General features: G+C 47.3%; 1 protein-coding gene across 1 annotated transcript in view; it reads left to right on the forward strand.

Annotated features, from left to right (window-relative positions):
• The window catches only part of GIGYF2 (GRB10 interacting GYF protein 2), a 153986-nt gene that overhangs the window by 20106 nt on the left and 114177 nt on the right, over positions 1-19703 (forward strand). The window contains exon 3 of the mRNA XM_065411184.1: positions 6642-6737. Within this exon, the coding sequence (XP_065267256.1) occupies positions 6642-6737 (96 nt within the window). The remainder of the gene's footprint in view (positions 1-6641; positions 6738-19703) is intronic.

A 19703-nucleotide genomic window follows, 5' to 3' on the forward strand; every position in this document is an offset into this window, starting at 1 on the left:
TCATGTGCATTCCACAATAGGTGTGCGTGCTCGCCACGTGCACTGGTGCCAGAAGTTTTTTCCCTAGCAGTACCCATAGGGGAGCGCCCCTAGCGACCCCTGGAGTGGCATCTCTATGGTGCGATATAAGGGGCTCTGCGTGCTCTCCCCACCCTCAGTTCCTTCTTGCCACCAGTGAAGGTGCATCGGAACTGCTCTGCTCCAGCTTGGCTTCAGCTTTCCTCTTGAACTCTCCGTGCCCTGGGCTTTAAGTCATGTGACACTTGCAGGTAGCTGATGCCAGTGAGTGATCCGCACATGAACAGTTTACGCTGTCTGGGGGAAACCCATCTCAGCGATCGTTGCAAGATTTGCAGATCTTTCAAGCCTCGGACCAAGAAGGAAAGGGACGTTCGGCTCCGAGCCATTCTCACGGAGTCGGTGTTGACTCCAAGTTGGCACCAAGTACCACTGTGTCGGTGCGCGGCAACCCTGCGGTGCCTTCCACCAGTCGGCACCCCTCGCTGTCCGTGGGGCACGCCAACAAGAGGTAGTCTCCGCTAAGACACCAGAGCAAGACCGAGGAAGAGACTAGACCCACCTTGGGCAGGTCTCGATCCCTGTCGGCCTCCAGGCCTCAGACTCAGGTTGAGCAGAGTAGCCCGGCCCTCTCAGTGCAGGCCTCCCCGGATGTCCAGTTGCCCTCCACGCCGGAGGCCCTGCAAGCGGCCTGGGACGTTATGTCTCTGCCGGTACCAGTGGCACTGCCACCGTTGGCTCCCCAGTCAAGAGGCAAGCCACCGCTTGGATCTCCGCAGCCGCCGCCTGGTTGGTACCATTTGCGGTCGAGGGAATGTTCCCGACGCCTTTCGCTGCCCCGTGCGCAGTCCGCGCTGGTCCCTGTTGACCCCCACCAGGTTGTCTGTCTGGGTTCCAACTGGCAGGGGTTCCAGGCACCGCTCTGCCTCGATGGACCGTAGACCTCGTGAGGGGAGTGGGCCCCGTCGAGACCAGGACAGACGGCACTGGAGATCCTCGTCTCCGAGAGGCTACCGTAGTCCGTTGCGATACGGGTGTCGATGCCGTTCCCGTTCCTCATCTCGCTCCAGGACCACGCCGCAGCACCACTCCCGCAGTCCCGGGCGTCGATTGCTGTCGCCTTGCCGTCGTGGAGCAGCTCCTGCTGGCGGTACTGCTTCTCCAAGTCGGGACCACGGTCTCATGGTCGGCACTGTTCCCGATGCCACCACTCCGCCCGGCCTCCCTTCGTAGCCGTCAGTCGACGGGACAGGCTAGTCAGGCTGAACAGCCTGCTCCACCGGTGCCACAGCAGGTGCAGTGGTGGCGGCACCATGATACCAATGGGCCCCGTGGCCCCCGACGCAGCCGACGGTGGGGGCTTGCTCGGTGGCCAGAGCCTTGGAGAGACAGCCTCCCTATCCCAGCCTCCCAGAAAGGAGTCTTGGGGTGTGCATCTTCGGTTCCACACCCAGAGGGCGACCAAGTGGTGGGACCTCCAGTACTGGTGGGTATGCAGAATACCGCGCCCACATCCTCATCCTCCCCTGATGAGGCGATTGTGGCCCCTCCTCCCACTGTTCTGCAGAAGGACTCTTAAGGCCCACCAGGAACTATTGAAAAGGGTGGAATTGAGCCTCAACCTTCAGGCCGAGGAGGTGGAGGAACCCTCGGACTTCCTCTTCAACGTCCTTCAAATGCCTTGTGGCAAACCCAGGCTTCCTTGCCTCCCATCTCTAAGAGTGCGGAACGGAAGTACTTTGTGCCTGCCAAGGGGCATGAATACCTGTACGTCCACCCTGCCCCCAACTCCCTGGTGGTCGAGTCGGTCAACCATAGGGAGGGGCAGGGCCAATCAGCCCCTACTCCGAAAAATAAAGACTCAAGAAGGCTGGACTTATTTAGGAGAAAGGTTATTCATCCTCGAGTTAAGGATGGCGAACCATCAGGCCCTCCTGGGTCGGTATGAGTTCAATTGTGGGGCTCTCTACCCAAATTCGAGGACTCCCTCCAGGAGTGCGACAGGAAGGAGTTCAAAGCTCTGGTGGGGGAGGGTACAGCGGCTGCCAGGGCAACCCTGCAGGCAGCGTCCAATGCCGTGGATACGGCTGCAAGATCTATGGCCTCTGCGGTGTCCATGAGGAGGGTGTTGTGGTTCCTGCTGTCTGGGCTGTCCAGTGAGGAGCAGAACTCCTTGCAGGACCTTCTGTTCAATGGCAAGGCCCTGTTTGTGGAACAGACGGACGTAAAATTGCACGGCCTGAAAGATTCCTGCACAATGCTCAAGACACTTGGCTTCTACGTCCTGGCTCCAGCCAGGACCAAGTTTAAGCCTCAGCAGGCTCCCACCCAGGCCACCCACTCTAAATATGAGCCCCCTTATAAAAAGTCATGGGACTATAAGAAACTCCTGCAGAGACAGTCCCGGTCTGCCCCCCAGTCTGTGCCCTCCAAGGGTAAACAGATGGGGAAATTTCAGTTTTGACGGGACGCCCGGGGGCGACTTACCAGTTCATACCAGGGATGCACCCGCAATAAAGCTTCCCTTCTCCAACCAGTTGTGTGCTTTTCTCCCAGAGTGGTCGCGGCTGACTTCGGACTGTTGGGTCCTCAACACAGTCTCCCGGGGCTACACCCTCCAGTTTACCTGTACCCCGCCCAATCACCCTCCGTCCCCATCCCTCCTAGGGGACACCTCTCACGAGGCCCTGCTTGAGCAGGAGGTGGGGTGGCTCCTTGGCTTAGGAGTGGTGGAAGTGGTGCCAGTGGAGTTCAAATGCAAGGGGTACTACTCCCGCTATTTCCTTATCCCGAAGGCCACCTGTGAGGCCTGAACCAGCACACTGTAAAGCTCAAGTTTCGCATGGTCTCTCTGGCTTCCATTATCCCCTCCCTGGATCCCGGGAACTGGTACGCCGCTCTCGATCTGCAGGACATGTACTTCTGCATTCATATATTCGAGGCGTTTCCTTCGTTTCATGGTTGGGCTGGAGCACTACCAATTTACGGTCCTCCCGTTTGGCCTGTGCCCTGCTCCCAGGGTATTCACGAAGTGCATGTCTGTGGTGGTGGCCTATCTCAGATGTCGTGGGGTTCAGATCTTCCCCTGTCTGGATGACTGGCTGGTCAAGGGCAGCTCCAGGTCGGGATCACGTGGCGGCACTCCTGTCCACGTTCGTCCTGGTGCAGGGCATAGAGTTCGTTGGGGCAGTTCTGGACGCGACATTGGCCAGGGCCTCCCTCCCACCAGACGGATTCGAGACCCTGAAAGGGCTCATCGACACAGTCACAAGGTTCCTCGTGACCACAGCCAGTGTGTGCCTCCAGCTCCTGGGTCACATGTCGGCATGCACATATGTGGTTCGCCATGCCAGACTCAGGCTGAGGCCCCTCCAGCTCTGGTTGGCCTCGGTGTTCTCCCAGTCCAGAGACAGGATGGACAAAGTCCTCACTGTGCCCGAGCCGGTGATCGCCTCCCTACAATGGTGGTCCTCTCTGGGGAACATGCTCCACGGGGTCCCGTTCAGGGGCAGGCCCCCATTAGTGGAGCTGGTGTCAGACGCGTCGGACCTGGGGTGGGGAGCCCATGTGGCGAATGTTCAGACCCAAGATCTGTGGTCCGTGCAGGACCTTGCCCTGCATATAAATGTCAAGGAGCTCAGGGCAGTCTGGCTGGCATGCGTGGCCTTCCGCTCGCACCTGGAGGGCAGAGCGGTCAGGGTTCTCACGGACAACACGGCCTTGATGTTTTATGTCAACAGGCAAGGTGGGGCCCACTCCTCTGCTAGGAAGCCCTCAGGCTGAGGGACTTCTGTATAGCCCATGACATTTGCCTACAGGCCCACCACTTACCGGGCGCCTGGAACTCATGGGCGGATCGCCTGAACCAAGATTTCTCTCCGCACGAGTGGTCACTACACCCAGAGGTTGTGCACAGGATTGGGAACTCCCCAGGTGGACCTGTTCGCGACTTGGCAGAACCGCCGGTGTCCCCGTTTCTGCTCCAGGAGGGAGAGGGGGTTGGGAGTGGGCGCCCTTTCTGATGCCTTCCTCCTATCCTGGTTGGGCCAGCTTCTCTATGCCTTCCCCCTGATTCCACTGATCGGCTAGGTCTTGGAGAAGATAAAAACGGACAGGGCCCAGGTCCTCCTGATCGCCTCAGCGTGGCCCAGGCAACATTGGTATGGGACTCTCACGGGCCTGGCAGTCGCCCCGCCATGGCCGTTGCCGTCCCGCCCGGACCTGCTCTCCCAGGACCAGGGCCGCCTCCTCCACCCCAACCTAGCGGCACTCCATCTCACGGCGTGGCTGCTCAATGGTTAGGCCGGGAGGAAAGGACGTGCTCGGAAGGGGTTCAGCGCGTCCTCTTGAAAGCAGGTGGCCCTCCACGCGTTGGGCCTACTTGGCAAAGTGGTCTCGGTTTTCCCAGTGGGCAGCTGAGCGGGGTGTTTCGCCCGTGGCTGCTCCGATCCAACTCATTTTAGACTACCTCCTTCACCTTAGAGCCCAAGGTCTAGTGCCCTCGTCCGTCAAGGTGCACTTGGCGGCCATATCGGCCTTCCACCTGCCAGTGCAGGGGCACACGGTATTCTCACATGCTATGACTGGCCGATTCCTTAAGGGATTGGATTGTCTCTTCTCGTACGTTAGGCCCCCCCCCTTCCTGCAGTGGGACCTGAACTTGGTGCTGGCCCAGTTGATGGGTCGCCCAGTTGATGGGTTCCCCCTTTGAGCTGCTAGCTACATGCTCCTGGTCGCACCTCTCGTGGAAGGTAGCCTTCCTAGCTGACATGATCGCCACCAGAAGGGTCTCGGAGCTCAGGGCCCTGACCTCCGAGCCCCCGTACATGGTGTTCCAGAAGAATAAGGTCCGGCTCCGACCACTTCCTTCGTTCCTCCCTAAGGTGGTCTCCGCCTACCACATGGTCCTCTGTCCCAAGCCCTATGCGTCCAGTGAGGAGCGCCGGCTCCACACGCTGGATGTGAGATGGGCTCTGGGAGTGGACTAAGTGGACTTACCCGGAGTGGACTAAGCCGTTCAGGAAGTCTTTGCAGCTGTTCATCGCCTTGGCTGAACGCATGAGAAGTCGGCCGATCTCCACTCAGCGGCTCTCCAACCGGATTGCCTTGTGTATCCGTACCTGGTACGACCTGGCGGGAATCCCCTGCCGTCGATTGTGAGGGCACACTTAGCTAGGGCACAAGCCTCGTCAGCTGTCTTTTTAGCCCATGTCTCCATTCCGGACATTTGCAGGGCTGCCACATGGTCTTCTGTTCACCTCACTTTATGCGATCGTCTCCCAAACCAGGGAGGACGCCAGGTTCGGCAGGGCTGTACTCCGTCCCGAGAGTCTGTGAACTCCTACCCACCTCCAACAGATATAGCTTGGAATCACCAATTGTGGAATGCACATGAGCAATCACTCGAAGAAGAAAAGACAGTTACCTTTTCGGTAAATGTTGTTCTTCGAGATGTGTTGCTCATGTCCATTCCATATCCCGCCCTCCTTCCCCTGTCAGAGTTGTCTGGCAAGAAGGAATTGAGGATGGGGGGAGCGTGCAATGCCCCTTATACCGTGCCATAGAGGCGCCATTCCAGGGGTCGCTAGGGGAGCTCCCCTACAGGTACTGCTAGGGGAAAAACTTGCGGCACCAGTGCACCTGGCGAGCACGCACACCTATTGTGGAATGGACATGAGCACCACATCTCAAAGAACACCAGTTACGGAAAAGGTAACTGTGTTTTCTGCAAGTCACCCAGGCTTTTTGTATTCTTTGGGACTAGATGTAGGGGACAGGCCATTTTGACTCAAACTATCATCCTAGTTAGTATCCAATTGTATAAAGATCTGTATGAACTGTCTAAATTAATTCATCCTCTTGCATTATGGCGTGCATGAGTAGAGCCCAAACAGCTTCATCTGCATGCTTGAGATTTGCAGGGCAGCTACCTGAAGTTCACTACACACATTCACACACTATATTACTCCCTAGTTGCCAGATTAGATGTCCAATTTGGTAAGGCCTGCAGTCTCTCTGTTCAAACAGGACTCTTAGCATCTACTTCCTTAGAGCGAATTGCTGTATAAGTGGGATCCACATGGCCAAATACTTGAAGAATGAATAATTGCTTTCTCAACAGTAACTGTGGTTCTTTGAGCTGTTTTGTCCATTTGGATCCCACGACCTGTCCTCCTTCCCTGCTAAAATGGAGTGCTTCATACTATAATTCTGTATTGACAAAGGACCTGAGGGGCAGTTGGGCTTGCTTCACCTTTGATGTCCTTGGGTGAGGGGTATGAGGACATGCAAGGCACAGGTATCGCCCCAGTGGAACCTGCTGGCGAAAATAATCCATTTGCATGTGCATGGGGTGCATGTACACCTAGAGTAGCATCCACATGGACAAAATATTTCTAAGAATCACGCTTTACAGTAAAGTAAATAACTGTTCTCTTGGCTGGCTCTGTTCATGAATGTGGGCTTCCAGAACCCTGGAGAAAGACAGGTAGGTATTGAACAGAGAGAGGAGTTTTGTTGGTGGAGATTAGAAAGTGCATAGTGCCATCTCTGGAATGTGTGTACTGGGGTATAATGCTTGATCTGTAGTGTAGCTCTTAACATGCCATCTTCCTTTCCTGCAGATACCTTCAGACCTTCTGGATAAGGAGTTTCAGCCTATTTTACAGGAGGAGCCCCTGCCACCACTGGCACTTGTACCTTTTACAGAAGAAGAACAGGTTGGTATCTGCAGATGTTTAAGAGATGACTTTGTGAAAAATTAATCTGAATAACTAAAAACGTTCTGTGGACTGGGGCTAGACTAATGGCAGATGACAAATAGGCTGTATTTATATCTGAAAACATAAGATTATCAGTATGGGAAGGGTTAAGACTGGGAGACTTGAGCAAAGAGCTCTATAAGAGAGCTCTGTGTTGGCATAGAGTGCAGGTTCCTGGCATCAAAACCCAGTTGCCATCCTGTATTGTTTAACCTTTGTTCATCATTCTGCTTCTGCTATGCTAATAGCAGGCATTCCCTAGTTGAGCTGGTAATCCAAAATTATCAGAAGTTTCCAAGAAATGATTCTGAGATTTATGTAGCTTTTTGTAGGACCCTGTCTCTGAGTTCACAGAATTTTCAGATCAGTAGGACAGCAGTTACAAGAAAAATGTAAAAGTTTTAATGCTAATTTACCATTTTGGTGATTGCATGACTGCTGATTCTTCGAGTGTCCTCTGCCTGTTTGTGCTCATGAGATGCAGTTCTGATGGTGGAACTTTTCAATAGCAGTGCCTGTGGAAACACATCTGCTCTTCCTCCTGGCCCTCCCTTTACTGTTCCTGAATGTTCTGAGGGTAAGGCTGTAAAAGAGGGCATGTTGTTCTGGCAATTTCTCTTCCAGCTGCCATGCTCACAAATCGGTAACTGCTCTCGGCCCTTGGCCTGGATCCGTGGCTTAGACCAATGCCTTCTACGCACTTTTAGCATTCATAATAGATTAGATCTTAGTGTAAATAGTTAAATTTTAACGTTAATTTTTTTTTTCTAACTAGTAGTTTAGAGTGTTGGTTCAGTGATTAGGATCCAGTGGTGGATCCAAAGATCAAGAGGCCTCTTGTCCCACTGTTTTTCTGGCATTTGAACCTAATACAAGATGCTTAGCTTGCCTCCAGGAAGGACACACTCACTCAAGAAAGTGCTCTATCTGCAGTTCTTTGCCCCTGAAGGCTTGGACAAACATCAGAATAGACCACAAGCTCTGCTTCTGCAGGAGGTCTGACAGCCAAGTTTTTCAGATCCAGCATATCTCTCAAATCCTTGGGAGCACAGACCAGCATCTGCCCCATGATGCTTCTGGTGAGAAACAGCAAAAATCTCTGCAAAAGGTACTGTCTATGGTTTAAAGCTTCAGGAAATCTGCAGGACTCAAGAAGAGAGCCAAAACTTGAATCCAAAATTAGAAAGCAGAGATGGAAAAGGTCAAGACTAGTTTGTAGCTCTTGTCCTAAAGGGTACACATTTCCATATCTCAATCAGACCGGCACACCCATGTATCTTGGTTTCCTAGTAGGAGGGGATGACTTCCAGTTAAGAGTTCTTCCCTTTGGCCTTTCTGCTGCACCCAGGGTTTTTACAAAGTGCACTTATATCTGTACATGATTTGGCTAATCAGCATTATCAGAAGAAAATGCATCCAGAGCTATATCTTAAATATGCTCCCTGTTCAAGAAGTTATGCCTAAGGATAAACTGGGAGAAATCATTATTGAGACTCTCACATAGGATCACCTTCATGGGGTGATATTGGACTCATTCTGCAGTGCTTCTTTGCCTGAAGAAATGTTTGAAAAGATTAAATGAGCCATGCCATTGCTACACCAACTTCCGTGCCAAAAGTCCTCCTCTTTCTCAGACTAATTGACTTCATAGACTCAGCTGTGCCTTACACTTCACACCCAGCTTAAAAAGAGTCTCTCCGGTACTGGCTGACAAAGAATGTGTTCCAGTCTCTGTCATAGTGGACTCAGAGTCTGTGTTATGAAAGGAGTGGCTTTCAGCGCTCCAGCACCATCAGCAACAATAACCTGTCACATTCAACGTGGGCTGAGGAGTTCACTTTAACAGTGTGTGCGCCACCACGGGAATGCCTATGAAAAGAAAATGCACATCAGTGTGCTAAAAATCAGAGCAATATGTTGAGCTCTCAGAGCTCTTCTTCCTCATGTCAGAAGGTAGTGCATGTTGACATGGACAGACCAGGGCAATATACTATATAAACAAGCAGGAAGGAGCTCACTCAGCGCAACTATAAAGGGAAGCAGTAGGTCTGTGGCAATGAAGCATACAGCACAAGATCTACCCTGTAGTAGTACATCATCTAGCAGAGAAAGACATGTCTTGCGAATCAGCTGAGCAGACACAACAGAACTCCATGAGTGGTTGTTAGAGGTGACGAAACCCCATGAGTTGAAGATCATGCGTGTCAGGATAGAGATCTCTTTCCAGTTAGGCAAAATGAGCCAGGTTTTGCTTGAGAGAAGGAAGTGACAACCAATCCTTTTGGATGCATTCCTCATAAGATGAAGGCAGGTTTTCCTGTATGCCTTCCTCTCACTTTTCCTAATCCATGGGGCGGGAGGGGGGAAATGGTGGTTTAAAAAATAAAATAAAATTTAAATTAAAAAAAAAAAAAGGCAAAAACCAAAGAACTAAAATAAATTTGGTGCTTCTGGCATGGCTGAGATAAGTGGTTCCCAGAACACCTTTGGCTGTCAAAAGGAGTTTACCAGTCTCTCCCTCTTACTCCAGATCTGTTGAATTAACAAAACAGAATGTCTGAAGATCAGGGCTGTAGGGCTTTGATAGAGTTGGAGCAGTCTTGCTTTCTAGATATACATGTCCTAATTAACTGTAGGAAAGAATCAACTTGTAAGTGTCGTTAACCTCAAATGGAAGAGATTTGTTTGGGCAAACAGTAATAATGTAACCCCAACCATGGCTCCAGTTCAGCATATATTAGAATATCTGCCACAGATGAAACTTTCAGGTTTCTTGCCCATCAGTGAAGGTTAATCTAGTAGCCACATCTATAAGCGAGAGGTTATGCCAGTAACAAGTCAGTATTCACACACACACGTGAGTTGAGATTTATGAAAGAATTACCATTCCCCAGGAGTTAAATTCTTCTGTTGCGTGGAGACCTCAACAAATTCCTCACATAGATAATGAAGCCTCCATTTGGGCCAATGGCAGAATGCCCTTTATTTCACCTCTCAGTTAAACATCTGCTAGAAGAGTGAGTGAACTACAGACCCACTATTTACTGTTTTACATAAGGACAGAGTTGTGCTACATCCCCACCCCAAGTTCCTGCCTAAAGTGGTGACCTAACGTCACGTTAATCAGTTAACCTGGCAATGTTCTTTCCAAGGTCTCTCTCTCGTTCAGGAGAAAATGTTTCATGCGTTAGATACAAAAAGGGCTTTAGCTTATTTTAAATAGGACCCAATTCAGGAAATCACCATATCTGTTGGTTTCCTATGCTGACAGCAAAAAATTCAAAGCAGTCACATCTTAGACACTATCAAAATAGTTTAGGCTCTGCAGTCATGAGGCCTACGCTTTAGTGTCAGTCCTTGTCCCTAAGGAAATTAGGTCACAATTTGTGAGCGCCAAGGCAGCTTCAATGCCATGCCTTAGACATATTACTTTTACAGAGGTCTGTAGGGCTACAATGTGGAGCTCCCTGCATATGTTTACAAAACATTATTCTTTAGACTTAGCACCCAGAGCTGTTGCACAGTTTGGCAGGGCAGTACCCTATTTAATTAGGATTCCATGTCCCACCTTCCTCAAAGGGCAGTATTGCTTGTCAAACTACCCTCATGAGTGGTAATATGCAGAGGACACTCAAAGAAGAAATGGAGGTTACTCACCTTAGCCAGAGGTCTTTGAGATATATTCACGCATCCTGCCCACCTTTCTCTCTTCCTCAGAGTCCTAATTACAACCAAAGTGGGACTTGGAGGAGGCACTTGAAGGATCTGAGGCGGCCAGAGTGCCACATCCCCTTTTATAGCCTCGCCCTCAGAACATTCAGGAACAGTGAGGGGAGGGGCAGGAGGGGGCATGAAAACGCTCCAACGGGCACTGCTATCAAAAAGTTCCACAGTCAGAGCTGGACCTGAGGCACATCCCGTAAGTGTGACTATGCAGAGTCCATCTTGAAGAACACTGGTTACAGGTGAGTGACCTCCATATTTAGTTCTATGTCATCTTGAAGGCACTGTGCTCACTGTTCTCCTTAACAGTACCTCTGCCTTAATTTCTGTGCCTACTAAAACAACAATAATTGTCCCACTTTTTACATTTTGAGGACGTTTTCTTCCAACTTTTCTAGCTATGACACTCAGTCTTAGAGGTTGTTGAATGGGGCCTTGGAGAGGATACTTTTCAAAGTCAGGCAAAATCATTCTTTTTCAATTATTCTTCTCCTGAGTGGGTCTTATATGGTGAGGTCAACTCTCATGTTAGAGATGTCTATACAATTGGTGTCAGAGCCCTGCAGATCCCCTGCTAAACGGAGTCAATTGTAATACAGACCTGCTGCCTGGGTCTTGATGGTTTTACTACTTCCCCAAGTACTCACTATTGAGTGGTGGTAGAGATTCAAAGGGATGCCATTATTACCTCAATTTCCCTCTCTGGTGGTAAAAGTGGTCCTTGTGCTCATGTCCTTGGAAGCCAAAGAAGATTGACTTCACAAATAAATCTCTTGGAGCTCAGGTTTCCAAAATTTGGCTCTCAAGGTATTCATCATTCATCTCCATCCAGATAATACAAATTCTCAGATGTCACGGAGGGAATGTATTACTTAAACTGTCAAGAAGGCTCTTGGCCTCCCTCTTACAGTAGGAAGCTGTTTGCCTGTGAGAATGGTGTATTTGTAACAATGCAGTGCCCTTGGCTTTACATCTCACAGGGAAGAAGAGTACCTAGTTTTTGATCCGATCTGCAGAGGAGATGATCATGAGTAATCCCCCAAGGATTCAGTGGCAGTCTTTCTCTAAAAACAAAACAGCCTTTTATGATTTTTCACTCTTTGGTTCTGGGCTCCTTCCCATGAGGCAAGTGGAGTACCCCAAGCTGTAAGGTGGAGGTTCCCAGTCTGTGGTCTATGAAGAGTTGGCTGGTCATGTGGTGCTGACTGTCCTCCAGTCTCTAGCTATTAACTTGATTAAAAGATGAAAGTGTACTTGCTTACACGCAGAATGTTAGGAAGTTGCTTAGTTGCTTGCTTACTACTGTAGTTCATATAGATACACATGTGAACAGTGCGCGGTGGGGTGGGGTGGGGGAGGAGGTGGGCTGCACAACCATGAATGACAGAGCCAGTGGTCCACAGGATAATCTGTATTAGGATGTGGCCCAAACTGTGAAAAAAATTTGAGAACCCCTGTTCTAAAGTTGTTGGTTCTTAAGGGTAGTTGTAGCAATCTTGATTTTGTGCCAGCTCTCCATGTACATGTAGATGCCTGCCATCTTTTGAACCTTACAATCAGTTCCTTCTTGATGGTAGTCAGCAGTGGAGCTCTCTCTGCAAGACCTCTGGCTCTCTATTTACCCTCTGGCTTTTCAGTCCTCTCATCATCTGTCTGTCTTTGTGTTGTTTTTCTGTTCTTCCCTACCTTTTAGCCAGACTCAGTCTTTATAGTCTTATTTGTGGACACCACAGCAATTTTGGCTTGTGGCACAGGAGACCTGGTAAAGTTTGTTCCCAGAGATTTCAAAGGAACTTTGGTTCCTTACCCGAGATCATTCTATTGGACACTGTGTTTTGTGGCTTAGTGTCCTGACTCATTTAATTGTCTCTTCATCTCTGTTTTGTACTTTGGAATTAATTTGCATGCAGAGACACTTGTACCTGTTCAGGATTTTGTCCACTGCCTTGACCTCTTAGGAGGAAGAATGCTCAGGAGGAATGCACAGATGAGTTACCTGAACTAGCAGCTATCATCCAGTAGAATTGCCATGTTCTTGCACCATATATTTGACCAGTTGAAGTTGTGGCAGACACTTCACATCAAAGCCCAAGTCTAGAAAAACAATTGAGAAACAAACATTTATTTCTAGAGAATGTGGACTTGTTTCTCAATCCTCACATGAGGTCTTGAGGGTTAGCACTACCACAAACACATTATTGCTCCCCAAGATCCTGAGCTTTGGTGCTGGGATTCCTTTGGACAAAGGGTTTTACTAGCCCATAATTGCAATCTTTCAAGTAGGGCTGCGAGCTTTTCATGAGCAAAGGGCAGATTGAGCTCTGGTAAAAGTTCCAGGTAAGGTTCCTTCTCAGACACTGAGTTTAAAGCACGAACCTATTCTAACATCAGCTCTGGGGTGGCTTTTTGGTGTGGTTTATGTGATAGCTGGAGTGGATGCTTTGGGGTGGATGTCAGTAGGTCTACTTTGCTGCAAGATCTTACCAAGAGATCTGGAAAAATAAGAGGATCTGAGGAATATGTGGACCACTTCTAGTTGAAGGCCAACATGTTCTCTTGAGTCTGTTCTGTTCCTGTGCTCCCTTCTACGAGAAAGTAAGTTTTCATCTCAATAGCTGGCTTCAAGGGAACCTGGTAGACATCTGCCCCGACAAAAGCAGCAGAAGGAGTGGGTCCTAAGCTCCGTCTCATAAAGGATCAAAATTGAAGATTATTATTATTATTATTTTTTTTTAAGGGTTCCAGAGTGGATAGCCAGCTGAGTCATGTTCTGTAGCTTGCCAGGACCGCCCTGTCAGAAGCAGACTGAGCTCTTTACCCCAGGGCCCCTTGTTGCCTCGATTCATAGATTCTAGGGCTGGAAGGGACCTTGAGAGATATCGAGTCCAGTCCCCTGCCCTCATGGCAGGACCAAATACTGTCTAGACCATACCTGATAGACATTTATCTAAGCTACTCTTAAATATCTCCAGAGATGGAGATTCCACAACCTCCCTAGTGTTTAACCACCCTGACAGGAACTTTTTCCTAATGTTCAACCTAAACCTCCCTTGCTTCAGTTTAAGCCAATTGCTTCTTGTTCTATCCTTAGAGCTAAGATGAACAAGTTTTCTCCCTCCTCCTTATGACACCCTTTTAGATACCTGAAAACTGCTATCATGTCCCCTCTGTCTTCTCTTTTCCAAACTAAACAAACCCAATTCTTTCAGCCTTCCTTCATAAGTCATGTTCTCTAGACCTTTAATCATACTTGTTGCTCTTCTCTGTAGCCTCTCCAATTTCTCCACATCTTTCTTGAAATGCGGTGCCCAGAACTGGACACAGTATTCCAGTTGAGGCCTAACCAGCGCAGAGTAGAGCGGAAGAATGACCACTCATGTCTTGCTGACAACACACCTGTTAATGCATCCCAGAATCACGTTTGCTTTTTTTGTAACAGCATCACACTGTTGACTCATATTTAGCTTGTGGTCCACTATAACCCCTAGATCCCTTTCTGCCGTACTCCTTCCTAGACAGTCTCTTCCCATTCTGTATGTGTGAAACTGATTGTTCCTTCCTAAGTGGAGCACTTTGCATTTGTCTTTGTTAAACTTCATCCTGTTTACCTCAGACCATTTCTCCAATTTGTCCAGATCATTTTGAATTATGACCCTATCCTCCAAAGCAGTTGCAATCCCTCCCAGTTTGGTATCATCTGCAAACTTTCTATGCCAATATCTAAGTTGTTGATGAAGATATTGAACAGAGCCGGTCCCAAAACAGATCCCTGCGGAACCCCACTTGTTATACCTTTCCAGCAGGATTGGGAACCATTAATAACTACTCTCTGAGTACGGTTATCCAGCCAGTTATGCACCCACCTTATAGTAGCCCCATCTAAGTTGTATTTGCCTAGTTTATTGATAAGAATATCATGCGAGGCCATATCAAATGCCTTACTAAAGTCTAGGTATACCACATCCACCGCTTCTCCCTTATCCACAAGACTCGTTATCCTATCAAAGAAAGCTATCAGATTGGTTTGACATGATTTGTTCTTTACAAATCCATGCTGGCTGTTCCGTATCACCTTACCACCTTCCAAGTGTTTGCAGATGATTTCCTTAATTACTTGCTCCATTATCTTCCCTGGCACAGAAGTTAAACTAACTGGTCTGTACTTTCCTGGGTTGTTTTTATTTCCCTTTTTATAGATGGGCACTATATTTGCCCTTTTCCAGTCTTCTGGAATCTCTCCTGTCTCCCATGATTTTCCAAAGATGATAGCTAGAGGCTCAGATACCTCCTCTATTAGCTCCTTGAGTATTCTAGGATGCATTTCATCAGGCCCTGTTGACTTGCAGGCATCTAACTTTTCTAAGTGATTTTTAACTTCCAAACCTACCCCCTTCCCATTAGCATTCACTATGTTAGGCATTCCTTCAGACTTCTCGGTGAAGACCGAAACAAGTCATTGAGCATCTCTGCCATTTCCAAGTTTACTGTTACTGTTTCTCCCTCCTCACTGAGCAGTGGGTCTACCCTGTCCTTGGTCTTCCTCTTGCTTCTAATGTATTGATAAAAAGTCGTCTTGTTTCCCTTTATTCCTGTAGCTAGTTTGAGCTCATTTTGTGCCTTTGCCTTTCTAAGCTTGCCCCTGCATTCCTGTGTTGTTTGCCTATATTCATCCTTTGTAATTTGTCCTAGTTTCCATTTTTTATATGACTCCTTTTTATTTTTTAGATCCTGCAAGATCTTGTGGTTAAGCCAAGGTGGTCTTTTGCCACATTTTCTATCTTTCCTACCCAGCGGAATAGCTTGCTTTTGGGCCCTTAATAGTGTCCCTTTGAAATACTGCCAACTCTCCTGAGTTGTTTTTCCCCTCAGTCTTGATTCCCATGGGACCTTACCTATCAGCTCTCTGAGCTTACCAAAATCCGCCTTCCTGAAATCCATTGTCTCTATTTTGCTGTACTCCCTTCTACCCTTCCTTAGAATTATGAACTCTCTGATTTCATGATCACTTTCACCCAAGCTGCCTTCCACTTTCAAATTCTCAATGAGTTCCTCCCTATTTGTTAAAATCAAATCTAGAACAGCTTCCCCCCTTGTAGCTTTTTCAACCTTCTGAAATAAAAAGTTGTCTGCAATGCAGTCGAAGAACTTATTGGATAGTCTGTGCCCTGCTGTGTTATTTTCCCAACATATATCTGGATAGTTGAAGTCCCCCATCACCACCAAATCTTGGGCTTTGGATGATTTTGTTAATTGTTTAAAAAAAGCCTCATCCACCTCTTCCACCTGGTTAGGTGGCCTCGAGTAAGTGGTCTGTCATGGTTCATTAGAGCTAACGGTTGTGAATTCAAATCCCTCTTCTGAATCAGTCTCTCTCTTTTTTTGGCCCAATGAATATTTAAGTACTTATACAAAATCGAACATCTTCGACAGGAAAGATTGAGACATTAATAGCCTATAGCCCAGTGATTAGGGCAGTCACCTGGCAGAAGGGAGCTCCAGAATGGGGATTGAAATCTGCGTTTCCTGCATCCCAGGCAAGTGCTCTGACCACTGGTAAAGATTATAAAGGGGTGTGCACACCGCCTCCCCTCTGCTCCCCCCTCAAACTATTTGCCCAAATTGTGAGCTCTTGTTTTACATGGAAACTAATTTTCTTGGTGACAGTGACTTTAGCTTCTAGTGAGCTAGCTTCAGGCTGAAGTGACCCACCTTACGTTGCATATTACTAGGTAGTTTTATGAACTTGTCCGAGATCATGTGTTCTGAGATAGGATTGTTTCCACCACAGACAATGTAGAACAGCCATATGGGTCTCACTCCTTATACTTAAAAATCATTCTTGTTCGGATTAGTTCTCTAGGAAGGAATCCTGCTTTCTCTCAACCCTGCAAAACCGGCTTGTAGAATAAGGGAGTTCAAAGTTTCTTGCTCCATCCTATTGGCTATTGAGAGTAAAGTCTGATGTGTTTGGGAGGAATCTTTGGGAAGTGGGGAGAAATAAAAATTATTTTTGCATTGGCCTTTTTTGCTGCCTGTTGCAGTAATAAAATTTTCATTATTTTGTATTATGTTAGCACTGAGAGACCCAAACAAAGATTGTGGCTCCATCGTGGTAGACCATCTACAAATGTAGAGGAGACCAGTTTGTGCTCCAAAGGGTTTCCAAATTAAATAGACAAGACAAAGGCTGGAAGAAATGAAGCATTAGCACCATTTTACCAATGGAGCTATAAGGCACAGAGTTTTGAAAGAGAGATGCAATGTATCTTCAGAGAGGTAGAACTACAAGTAATTATCCCTTATCCTGACAAGTGTAGAATGGATGAAACTTTCTCCAGTTAAACTTCATATAACAAAGTCCAGATTAGCAATGCAGTCAAACACAGGACAGGCACTTAGAACTTCACAACTTCAGTTCATCTACTTAAACTGAGTTCAGTATTTCTGTCAAATGGATGGGCCCCCAAGTTAACAGAAAATCTGATATTTTCATTGAAGCCTTTTGCACATGTAATGAATGCTTTGAAAAACAGTGTGTATAGTTGGTACCAATGAACAGGTCATTAATTGCACAAGACTATTCTCTTACTTTCTTCTCGTCACTCACTGACTTTTTGCTACCTTACTGGCTGGTTTTGGACTACTTATACAGAGCTTTTGCAGCTAAGAGATTTTTCTCCAATGGTAAACAGTAGGATAGCTGCAGCTCCTGAATCTTGTGCTCCAACCTAGTGCATAGTGTATTACTGAAATTCTTTCATCTAAAATTCCAAACTCTTACACTGTGTCATGATGGACTAAGTCTGAAGTGCCTATAGTCATCAGTTCTCTTTATCTGCAGGTGGTCAAGAAACTTCATTTGTCCCTTTTCTGCTTATTTTGTTTCCTTTCCTCCTAGACAGTTTTAGTTTTCAGATGTTTAGTGTAGCCATTTAGTTTCTCTAACAAATAAAACAAGTTTTTGAAGCATCAAACCACTGCCAATATTGAAATTTTCTTGTAAAAGTTTTTCTTCTGAAGCACTCTTATTTTTCTTAGATTACTTTTTTTTTTTTTTTTTTTTAAATCAAGCTTCTTACTACTTAGTGTGTTTTGGTCCTCTTATTTTTTTGGTGTTGAAGATTGCTTCAAGTAATGGCCAAAATTCAATCACAAAATGTCTGTCGGTAGAGACTGTAAGTGCTTGTGTGTTAAGGGTACATAGAGCTTGGGGGAAGTTAGATAAACCATAAAACATCTACTGCAAGCTCTGCTCAAAGATGTTTCCTTTAAGTTTTGAGGTCCCAGAAAGAGCATGTTAGATTAGAAATGTCTTCCAGAGGCTAAGTCACTCTGTCAGTGTGAAAAACCTGGGAAGACGTTCTCAAAGGAAACAAAGTACCTGAGTTGGTTTGGCATATGTCTGATCTAATGATGTATTGTTAGTCACTATTTTAAGCAAAGCTGGCAGCCTACAATTGCTGTGTTTATAGTAAGGTTGCCTAACATTTTCCGTTATAAGACCCTGCTTTTCAGTTGCTTTTAATTTCCAAACTTTAACTGTTCGGGCTGAAATTTTCCATGCCAGTTGTCTGTCTTGGAGTAAATTTATTTTTTGGAAAATTTTCAGCAAAAACAATTCTCATTCTCAGAAAAGGCTGAAGGAAAAATACATTTTCCCAGTGTTAAATTTGTATAGTAGTTTCATAGAGAAGCATAGCATGCCCATGCTTTAGAGCAAGATTTCAGAATCTGGCAGGGGGAGTGTCTTGGGGATCAGAGAAGTTTCTTTTGCTGTCCCCAGGAAAATACACACAATTTGGCTGATTTACAAACCTCTGAAAACTGTTGTTAGCAGCTTGTTTGGCAGCCCCTTCATGGAGCAGGACTTTCCCTGAAACTGCTCCTTCTGCTGGTGGGGTGGGGGAGGGAGGCCATGTGGGTGCCAGGAAGCAAAACTGAAAATGACTTTCTCCTGTTCTCTCAGTGATGCTCTTGCTGGCTCTTGGGCAATATGGACAAGGAGGAAGCAGCACCCTGAGTCAGAAGGGTGAGGAGATGGAATGGAGTGTACTCTTTGATGGGAAAAGGAGCAGGGTGGTATAGGGATAGGAATAGCTGATTGGGGTGCAGGAGCAGAAGGGGGCGGGCTGGGGGCAACTTGCTAACTGACATGCTATGAGTGAGAAGATAGAATGGTCTGTAACCATTAGACCTTAGTCCCTTCCAGAATCAGGAATAGAATTCAGGATTCCTGAGTTGAAACATGCCTTTGCTGTCTAGCTGTGAAACCCACTTAGGATATGTCTACATTGCACACTAAGCTCAGGATTGAGCCCAACCCCACCTTTCATCCACACACATATTAGTCTGAATTGGGTCAGCAAACGCTCAGGGAGCTGCTCCTAGTCCCCTGCTAGGAGTTGTTCAGAGCCTGAGTCCCACTGTGACTCATGTCCATGTCATGTCATTTTGCAGTATGGACGCACCTCAAGCCACGGATCCGAAACAGAAGGTCTGTGTAGTGCAGTATGGACAGTTTGCATGGCTCTGAGACCCCGGGTCCAGCAATTGGAACCCCAAGTTTACAATGCAGTGTGGATGCTCAAGTGTGGTCTTGAAAATACTGAGTCCACAAGCCCACATCCCACAGGTGCAGGTTTATAATGCAGTGTAAACATACATCTAGTGTCTTTCTCCCCATCTAGTGTCTGGTTTACCTAAGTCTGCTGTTGCTACCAGTTACTCCATTATCTCTAATAGTAGTGGTCCATGCAATGGATCTAAATATTCTAACTGTGCTGGCACCCCACATGGAGGTCAGTATGCTTCCACATGATGGAATTTCTGCTTTTCAATTGGCTTTTTTAAATCATTAGGAAATTGAATTAAAAAAGTCCTCCTACATTAAAGTGGCAAAGCCAAGCAGTCGAATTAAGGTTGCCTGTGCAACCTTAATTCTTCTTTGAGTGATGGTCCTTATTGTATTCCACTGAGGATAACGCACATGTGCCATGCAGCAGGAGCCAGAGCTTTTCAACATAGTAGTGTCTGTTGGTCTGTGCATGTGCCCTTGCATCGCCTTATGGTTTCGCCTGAGGCGATAAAGGGCAGGGTGGACTGACTGTGTTTTCAGTTCCGTCTCACTGCCACGTGGTCCGAGTCAGAGCTTCTGCTTTTCTCTTGTCCTTGGTGACGTACTTTCCAGAAAAACTGTTTTTA

This window comes from Emys orbicularis, chromosome 9 (assembly GCF_028017835.1).
Source record: "Emys orbicularis isolate rEmyOrb1 chromosome 9, rEmyOrb1.hap1, whole genome shotgun sequence".
NCBI classification, from domain to species: domain Eukaryota; kingdom Metazoa; phylum Chordata; order Testudines; family Emydidae; genus Emys; species Emys orbicularis.